Below are 9992 nucleotides of genomic sequence, written 5' to 3'. Positions count from 1 at the left end.
ACTGGCCTTCTGTCGCTCATCAGGCCGGTAGTACAATTCCAAATTGTTCACGCTGATTTCTCTTTCCTCTAATTTCTCTGTGCTGATATTGAAAGTGAGTGTGCTGATATTGAAACTGAGGATCAGGTGCTTCGTGTCTATTTCCTTGTTATCCTTCCGGATCTTTATGCGCTGAACATTGATGACATCTTGGTCAGTAAGACCTTCAAGCATTTCTTTCTCAGAGAGGTGTATAAAGTCGATTTCAGATATGACGCCTCGGACAGTGTTTAACGATCGATGTGAAGTGACAGAGACCGGGATTTCCCCAATTGACGCAAGGTTTGAGAGATTATAGTGTATGACAGTGTCACGTAGTTCGAGCAGTAAGTCACCGCTGGCCATTTTGGATACCTTGCACCCAAGGCATCTTGTGGTGTTCGTGAGTTTCGGCTTGAAGTGTGGAGTGCGCGAGTTTCGGTTTCAGCATCGCAAGAACCCACCGCCAGAGATCCCAGCGGCAGCGCATGCGCCGAGAGCACAGCCTCCTCTCTTGTAACTTACCCGTGTATCCTCCCAGTGTGCCTCCAATAAAGGAACGTATCAGACGCATGTAACACTTGCGACGAGGGAAGCGAAAACCCACTGAAGAAACGGGTGGAGTGAACTGGCGATGGCATCCTTGCAAGCCTCCATCGAGCCTTTCTCGGGGAAGTCCTGGACATCATGGATCCAACGCCTTGGATTTTACTTCGTGGCAAATTCCATCACAGACGACGAAAAAAAGCGAGCCTTGCTCCTGACTCTCTGCGGACCGGAGACATTCGAAACCTCCGCGCACTGGTCGCACCTAAGAGCCCAGGAGAAGTGCCATACGACGAGATCGTCCAAACCTTGGCTACGCATTATGACCCACGCCCATCCGAGCTCTACTGTCGTTGCAAATTCCAGAGACGGGACCAACAACCAGGCGAGTCCATTGCTGGTTACGTTGCCGCTTTACGGAAACTCGCCGCGGATTGTAACTTCGGCGTAGGAGCGTCGCCGCCCGCCGCGGAGGCGACGGCCGCCGCCGTGAGCACCGCGCTCCCCCTGGATATCATGTTACGCGACCGTTTCGTCTGCGGCATCCGCAACGAGCTTCTTCAACAGCGTCTGTTCGCCGAAAGAGAGCTTACGTTCCAAAGGGCTTTCGACCTCGCCGAGAGGGCGGAGAGCGCTGCCCTGCAGCAACAGAGCATAAAGCTGAAAAGAGAAAATCTGGAAGTGCACAAGACAAGCCAGAAGAAAGAAGGTGCAAAGGGAGAACAACACACTCCGCGCAAGGCGCGCTGCTACAGATGCGAGGGCCCGCACGACCCGGGTGACTGCAAGTTTCGCAATGCTGCATGTAACTTTTGCAAGTAAATTGGGCACATCGAAAGAGCTTGCATCACAAAGAAAAAACGCAAAACTGCAACTCATCATCTTGAGCTTAAGCCTGCAAGCCAGAATACAAGCATGGCACATTCGCCAAAGAGGTCAGCACAGGACCTATATACTGTCAAGAGCTTGCAGGCATGCCCAAAGTTCATGTTACCGCTACGCGTCAATGGCAAGATGTTGGATTTCGAGGTTGACTCTGGTGCAGCATATTCGCTAATCAGCAAGGAAACCTACGAGCGCAGCTGGCCCACAAAACCTCCTCTGCTGGTGCAATCAGACTTGAACCTTCACACGTGGTCAGGAGAGCAATTGAGTCTCGTTGGTACTACGGAAGTACAAGTTCGGCACAAGTCGAAGGATTACGTTCTTCCACTGCATGTCATGGAAGGCAACGGGTGCAGCCTTCTTGGCCGTAACTGGTTCAACGCTCTAAAAATACGTCTACAAGGCGTAAATCAAATGCAAGACGCCACGCGAACCGAACACACAGTGCTATGTCGCCTGCTTGAAAAGCATGAACGTGTTTTTGCTGAAGACGTTGTAAGCTACGCGGGACCACCAGTCAACATAGAGTTAGACCCAAACGTCCCACCACGCTTTTGCAAAGCTCGACCAGTTCCCCTTGCTCTTAGACCTGCTGTCAAGGAAGAGTTGAATCGTTTAGAGCAACAAGGCATTTTGCAACCAGTTCAGCATTCCGACTGGGCGACACCCTTGGTGCTTGTTCGGAAAAAGTCTGGATTGTTAAGGCTCTGTGGCGACTACAGAAGCACTGTAAATGCAGCGTCCGTGAAAACGGCTTATCCGCTTCCGACCACTGAAGAGGTACTGTCTACTCTCAGGGGTGGAACGATATTCTCAACGCTTGATCTGTTTCAAGCCTATCAGCAACTGCCAGTCACTGAAAACACAGCAAAAGTACTGACCGTGAACACAATGAATGGACTGTACGCGGTCAAAAGACTTCTATTCGGAATCTCAGCAGCACCGGCGATATTCCAGCGAATCATGGAGACAACTCTCGCCGGAATTCCGGGAACCAGCGTGTACCTGGACGACATAATTGTCTGCGGCGAAACGTCGGAACAGCACAATGAACGGCTAGACAAACTACTTTCAAGACTGGACAGTATGGGTCTGCGCCTTCAGAAGGACAAATGCCGGTTTGGGGTCTGCAATGTGGAGTTCCTAGGACACCGAATTGATAAAGAAGGTGTGCATACAACTGGAGCTAAGGTTAAGGCTATCATGGATGCACCAGAGCCGAAAACTAAAGTTGAGCTCCAAGCATTCTTAGGGCTGCTTGCTTTTTACGACCGCTTCCTAAAGGACAGAGCGACAGTGGCCTCACCATTGTACACGCTTCTGCACAAAGAAGCACAATGGAGATGGAGGACGGAGCATCAAAAAGCATTCGAAGAATTAAAGAAGCTAATTCGAGACTCCACTGTGCTTGTTCATTACGACGAACGGAAGCCTCTTCTCCTATCGTGCGACGCTTCACCCTACGGAGTCGGCGCCGTGTTGTCACAGACGGATGAGGGCGGAAGAGAAGCACCCATTGCTTTCGCGTCGCGAACGCTTGGCAAAGCAGAAAGGAATTATGCACAACTAGATCGAGAAGGACTTGCAGTAATATTTGCTGTCAACCATTTCCAGAAATACATAACTGGAAGACGTGTGACGATCATCACAGATCACCAGCCATTACTCAGTATTCTAGGGCCGAAGAAACCACTTCCACAAGTCCTATCGCCTCGCATGACGAGGTGGTGCCTAAAGCTGTCCGCATACGACTACGACCTTGTTTACAGGCAAGGCAGGCGCAACCAAAACGCAGACGTGTTAAGCAGACTGCCACTACAAGGAGATGACGACGAGCCATCCCCTCCAGGCGACGTGCTGATGCTGGAATGTGCAATTGATCCCCAACTCTCGCCACAACGCATTGCAGAGCTAACGCGCGAGGACAACATTCTGTCAGCTGTTTTTGAAGCAGCCCAGCATGGGAAACTGCTATCATTGAAAGGCGAGGATTTGCGACCTTATGTGAAGCTAGCACCCGAATTGTCTACGCTTCACGGATGCTTACTGCGAGGCACCCGAGTGATAATTCCGCTCGCAGCACGCTCCGATGCTCTAAAGATCATTCACTCAGGGCACAGAGGCATCGTTGCGATGAAAGCCTACGCAAGAGGTTACCTTTGGTGGCCAAGTCTGAGCAGGGACATAGAACAGGTTAGTCAGGAATGTAGACCATGTCAAGAAAACCGAAGGGCACCAGCGAAGACGACGCTTCCAGAATAGCCTAGAGCAACGCAGCCATGGGAGACAATCCACATGGATTTTGCAGGAGCCGTCGAAGGCTACATGTTCTTGCTTGTCGTCGACTCATTCAGCAAATGGCTTGAAGTGCGACAAATGGCGAGCATCCAGTCGAAGCACCTAATCAAGGAGTGCAGAAGCCTTTTTGCAACTTTTGGTGTACCAAGGAAAGTAGTCACCGACAACGGGCCATCTTTCGTTTCAGCGGAAACAGAAGAATTTTTCAAACGAAACGGAGTGAAACATCTCACAAGCGCTCCATATCATCCTGCCACGAACGGTCAAGTGGAACGCATGGTTTTCGAACTAAAGCAAGCGCTCACAAAAGAAAAAGACAGCCCTGTCACCTGTCGATTGTCTCGATTTCTCCTAAAGCAGCACACGACAGTGCACGCCGGCACAAAGCAAAGGCCCGCTATGATGATGTATGGTCGCGAAATTCCGACCGCATTGACATACCTGAAGCCTACAAACTCCCAGCTAACGAAGGAGGAAAGGGATGACGATCAGCGCATTCGTAGAAATCAGATCGTTTACGTCAAGAACGTCACAGGCGACCCGTCGTGGATGAAAGGAACCATCCTGAAGAAGGTCGGTCGTCGGTCTTGGCTGATCAGCACAGACAGAGGCGTCGTGCGAAGACACAGGAATCACATTCACACTACGAAGCAGCAGGCGACTCACGACAACACTTCTATAGCAGAGCCGTCAAGCAGTCATCTCCGGTCTTCGCTGCTCCCGCTATTTCTCCCGGACAGCCAGACCGACGATCAGCAAAGGGGGTCCACAAGAAGTGCTCCAGATGACCACGGCACAACTGGGCCACTCCCATACGGTGATACTCTGCAAGGACCACCACAGAGGCCGCCGAGGCGTCGTCGTCCCCCGGACCGTTACGAAGGTCGGTGGTGACTCAGTCTGAGTGGGGAGGGATGTGTGGTGTTCGTGAGTTTCGGTTTGAAGTGTGGAGTGCGTGAGTTTCGGTTTCAGCACCGCAAGAACCCACCGCCAGAGATCCCAGCGGCAGCGCATGCGCCGAGAGCACAGCCTCCTCTCTTGTAACTTACCCATGTATCCTCCCAGTGTGTCTCCAATAAAGGAACGCATCAGACGCATGTAACACATCTGTAAGCCCTTTTTCTACCAGGAACGGGGATAACTGTCTTGCTTGTTTTCCTTCTACTTCGCTATGGACAACATGAAATTTTGGGAAAGATAGCTTTCCTTTCTGAAAAAATTCATCTGCATCGTTCCGCCCTCATTTGAGAGCGCGATCTGGTTTGGAAAAAGGGGGAGACATAAAAAATTCAAGTTTTTCGGTGATGGCGCCAGCCACCCATCATGGAGCCCAACAAGGGGACGGGACAGGAACTTACAAGCAAGCCCTGCCCACGCCAGCTGTACACCCAAACTATAAACAAATGTGACGCAACTAAGGGTAGTTGGCCACAAAAGGTTAACCCCAGCCGCCTATGAAGAGTGAAAAAAACGAAGAAAAGAGGAGACAGGAGAGTTGTAAGAAAGAGAAAGGAAAGTGAAAGATAGAGGGGAGGATAGGAAAAGGCGACTGCCGATTTCCCCAGGTCGGGTCAGGCCGGAGGTGCCGTCTATAGGAAGCCGGGGCCAAAGTGGTGTGTTGCCTCCACCGAAGGGCCTTAAGGGTCCAAACGCTCGGAATTGGATCAACCACAAGGATCCCCTTTTCCCCGGACACGGCGATTCCACGCACGGCTAAGCGCGGATGCTCGGATTCGTGGTGACGCATTGCTCACCATCATCCCCCTGCGGGGATTTCCCTGCGGATGCTCGGTATACCCCGTGGTGTCGCCACTCACCAACGTCTGCACGCTGCAGACGCCCCCCTGCGGGTAGCGACCACAAATGCAGACAAGTTGGCTACAGGTTCATCTGTATTTGCGTGAACCACGAAAAACATCGGAAACGTTTCTAGTTTCTGTGGCATCAATTTTTTCACATCGGTGCGACCCCTTTTCGGGGGCCGATCAGATTTTTTTTCCAGATTTATCCATACGGCATGTACTGACTAAGGGTTCCTAATACTCTGTCGCCTCTCATTCACCCTTATACACAGAGGAAGTTGCCGGGACACCCCGCCTGGTAGACAGACGAAGAGCCCATCGGCCGAGGATTGACCACTTCCTCGACCGCCAGCGTTCATAGTTTCTTCCCTCCACCTCTCAATCTATCGCCACGGTACGGATGACAGCTTCGGTATGGGGGCTAAGGGTCCGTGGTGGCGCGAGGCACCAACACCTCGTTACACAAGGTGCCCCTGCGGGGAGTGGAACAGGGTGTTTGGACACATAGGCGTGCTCCCCGCAGGAGGCGTCCGTAGCATGCGGACGTTGGTGAGTGGCGACACCACGGGGTATACCGAGCATCCGCAGGGAAATCCCCGCAGGGGGATGATGGTGAGCAATGCGTCACCACGGACCCGAGCATCCGCGCTTAGCCGTGCGTGGCATCGCCGTGTCCGGGCAAAAGGGGATCCTGGTGGTTGAGCCGATGCCGAGCGTTTGGACCCTTAAGGCCCCTCGGCGAAGGCAACACACCACTTTGGCCCCAGCTTCCTGTAGACGGCACCTCCGGTCTCACCCGACCGGGGGAAATCGGCAGTCGTCTTTTCCTGTCCTCCCCTCCATCTTCCACTTTCCTATCTCTTTCTTACAGCTCTCGTTCTCCTCTTTACTTCTTAGATCTTCCTTTTTTCCTGGCGGCTAGGATTAACCTTGTGTGGCCAACTAACCTGAGTTGCGTCATATTGGGTTTAGTTGAGGTGTAGAGCTGGCGTGGGCAGAACTTGCTCGCTAGTTCCTGTCCCGTCCTCTCGTTGGGCTCCATCGTGGGTGGCTGGCACCTCGGCCGAACAACACATATTTTTCATGGCTCCCCCCTTTTCCAAACCAGATCACCCTCATAAAAGAGGGCCGAACGATGCAAGTGCAGAGTTCTTCGAAAAACCGAAACCATTTCCAAAATTTCACGTTCTTCATAGTGAAGAAACTGAAAAAAACCGCAAGAGCCATGTCCCCATTCTTAGTTGCAAAAAGTCTATCTGAGGCCTTGGGTCCCGGGTACAAACTGTCTAAAATGCCTAGTGGTGACCTGCTCCTTGAACTCAGAGACACTGCCCAATACTCAAAACTTCCCAGCCTAGTGTGCATCGGGGAAATCCCTGTATCAGTTACAGCACACCGATCTCTGTACACCGTCCGTGGTGTGATATCCGAAGCAGATTTCATTCACCTCACCGAGGAAGAGATGCTTGAAGGCCTCAGAGAACAGAATGTCATAAGTGTGTATCGTATCAAAATAAGAAAAGACAACAAAGAGATCAATGCAATCAAGGCGGAAAGCTGGGCTAGTTGGTTTGACATAGTTAATTAAAAGACTAGCGCATAAAACTAGGACAAAGACAGAGAAGGAGACAGGACGAGCGCTCGTCCTGTCTCCTTCTCTGTCTTTGTCCTAGTTTTATGCGCTAGTCTTTTAATTAACAAAGAGATACCTACAAAGCACCTAGTACTGACTTTCAACTCAAGCACACACTCCGAATCAATAGAAGCTGGCTACCTCAAAATAAATGTCAGGCATTACATCCCAAATCCACGCAGGTGCTTCAAATGTCAAAGGTACGGTCATGGGTCTCAAAGCTGCCGTGGCCGCGAAACTTGCGATAAATGCGCATCAAAAGAACATGCTTCCGACAACTGTGAAGGAGCAGCACCTCGCTGCGCAAACTGTGAAGGCGATCATCCCACCTATTCGAGGTCATGTCCCTCGTAGAAAAATGAAAAAATAACCGACGATTACGTTACTTCCTAATGCGAAATTTGAGCGCAGCAAATAAGCTGTTCCACCTTTTCGATAGATTGAGGCAAAGAAATTGAGCAACACATGTATGCGCTATCACAGAATTTTTTTTTATTTTTCACACGTATTCGCAATTTCGGCTCGGGCGGTGCACATATACAGATCCGCCGCCACCGATCTGGCTCTCTGATTGCCACCATACAGGGGTTGCATTGGAGGAGGAGCGAAGAAAGGAATTAAGTTCGAGCCGGCGCTTTGACAACCGGAGACTCGCAGGAAGAGGGGGGAGGGGGGCGGCGTGTACACCCAGCGGCAAACGATGGGGGCAGAAGCGCGCGCAGCAAGCGGACAACACGATAAAGGGAGGAGGGAAGAGATAGCAGCGACTGACTGATGCCGCTGACACCGATAGCGCTGGGGGGATGAAAGGGGGGCGGAGCTGGTTACGAGGCCGACGACAACGCCGACGCCGACGACGACGCGAAACCCAGGAACGGACGCTAAAGAGCTGCGCTCTAAAAGAAATTGTTACAATGGAAACAAAACAGAATATCACATTTAAGGAAGCGCGACCACTGTTTTACGCAAAGAACAGCTTCAACTTTTCCACAAAAAACAAACTTTGCTGATGTGGTGCGCAGGGGCGGCTCACCACACAGCACTCCGGCATCTGCCCAGGCCACTTCCCCCGAGCCTATGCCAGGGCCATCCGCGCCCCAGGCAAGGACAGCGAACGCTGCTATGCTATCTCCAAAGCAGGGAGCGCCGGCTCACGGGTCGCAACCCGCAGGACTTCCCCCGTCGGGGGAGGCCCGACACCAACACATCCGCGGTTTCGCGGTCCTCCAGCGCCTCTGGTGAGGTGATGGATACAACTCCCACTCCGCCCGCTTTGCAGCGGCGGACTGGCTATCTCGAGCGAAGAAAAGATAGAACCCCGGTAACGGGCCCAGAACAGTAAATTTCTTCCGTTCCATTCCCACCCAAAAAAACAAACATGACATTTGTGGTTCAATTGAACTGTAGAGGAATGTTGAGGAACTACAGTGATATATCACATATTCTAGGGTCAGTGATGCCTCTAGCTCTATGTCTCAGGAGACCAATCTTGGTCCACAACATTCAAATATCTTAAAACATTATACAACTTTCAGGCGTGATCGCGAACATACAAATAGACTCTCGTGAGGCGTCGCAATCATCATCCAAAGCGGCTTCCCGGCTCAAGAAATCAAACTGAAAACAAAACTTGAGGCGGTTGCGGTTAGCGTCATCACCTACAAAACCAAAACAATATGTTCTGTATATCTTCCCCCACACATCACATTAACATGCCAAGATCTAGAAGACCTGATCGATTAACTGCTGGAGCCATTTCTGGTAGTTGGCGATTTTAATGCTCACTCTCCGTTTTGGGGAAGCGAACGCTGCGATTATAGAGGCCAAACAATCGAAGATTTTATACTTTCGAATAATGTCTGTCTTTTATATACGGGAAAAGCCACGTATTGCGGCCCAAGCTCAGGAAAAATCAGCTTTCTCCATTTAGCTTTCGCATCACCATTACTTTTTAACGGTTTTAAATGGGATGTTTTAAATGACCCCATGGGCAGCGATCACTTACCTACTGTCACCAGGCTCTCATCGTCCACTCCAATCATCCCCACAAGACCACGGCGCTAGAAAATTCAGCTCGCCGACTGGTAACTTTTTACAAATAGTGCCAGTCACGAATTTTCTCCCTCTCTGCTCTGTCGTTGTTGATGTTGTTCTCCTTGATGTTGATGCGGAGTCGTAGAGGGCGGGTCTCGTGAGTGACCCGGGGGACGTACTTTGCGACTGGTGGGTTTAGACAGGTGTGCAGGTCTTCGGATGGTGAGGCACTTGGAAGGCTTTCTTCAAGAAATTATTTATTACACATGTATATACAACTTATTTACATATGCCGAATGATTTCGGCCTCTCCACTTTAACTAAATATAAAACCTCAAAACTTCCACGACTCCGGACCACCGCCGGCCAACACACGGCCAACCCGTCCGGCCGCCGCTCAACTAACTCGCGTCTCCAACTCTACGCTTTCGGCCCCTGGACCACCACCGGCCACACACGACCGATCTGTCCGGCTGCCACACACCCAACCTCGGCGCTCTCCTTCGCGCGCACCCATCTCGTCACATTCGCGCCAAAAACTCCCTCCTCCGCCAATAAACAATCCTCCCGCCAAAACTTACTTTCTAGCCAATCGACGACTTTCCCGCCGTCGTTTAGAAGTAAGAGGTCACAAGGCAAAAGACAAGTAAACAATATAAAACACACGCCTCGCTGTAAGCAGCCATGGCTAACTAAAAACTATTACAACAGAAGGAAACAAACCCAATTCAAAACACACGCTCCACTGTTAGCCGCTCTGGCCAGCTAGCAAGAAC

The 9992-nt window shown here is 51.2% G+C and overlaps 1 protein-coding gene across 1 annotated transcript; it reads left to right on the top strand.

Moving 5' to 3' along the window:
• Positions 1–705: 705 nt before the first annotated feature.
• LOC149337631 (uncharacterized) lies at positions 706–1386 on the top strand. The gene has a single exon (XM_089554474.1). It carries the CDS (start codon positions 706–708, stop codon positions 1384–1386), a length of 681 nt encoding a protein of 226 aa, XP_089410600.1.
• The last annotated feature ends 8606 nt before the right edge of the window (positions 1387–9992 follow it).

Source organism: Amblyomma mixtum, chromosome 7 (genome assembly GCF_055824585.1).
Source record: "Amblyomma mixtum isolate Tamu chromosome 7, ASM5582458v1, whole genome shotgun sequence".
Classification (NCBI taxonomy): domain Eukaryota; kingdom Metazoa; phylum Arthropoda; class Arachnida; order Ixodida; family Ixodidae; genus Amblyomma; species Amblyomma mixtum.
The sequence above is the reverse complement of the archived record's forward strand: the minus strand, read 5'-3'. Positions and strand labels throughout refer to the sequence as shown.

Bases quoted from the DNA above. Each gene is read 5' to 3' on its own strand.
- LOC149337631 (XM_089554474.1), top strand. From the start codon at position 706: ATGGATCCAACGCCTTGGATTTTACTTCGTGGCAAATTCCATCACAGA.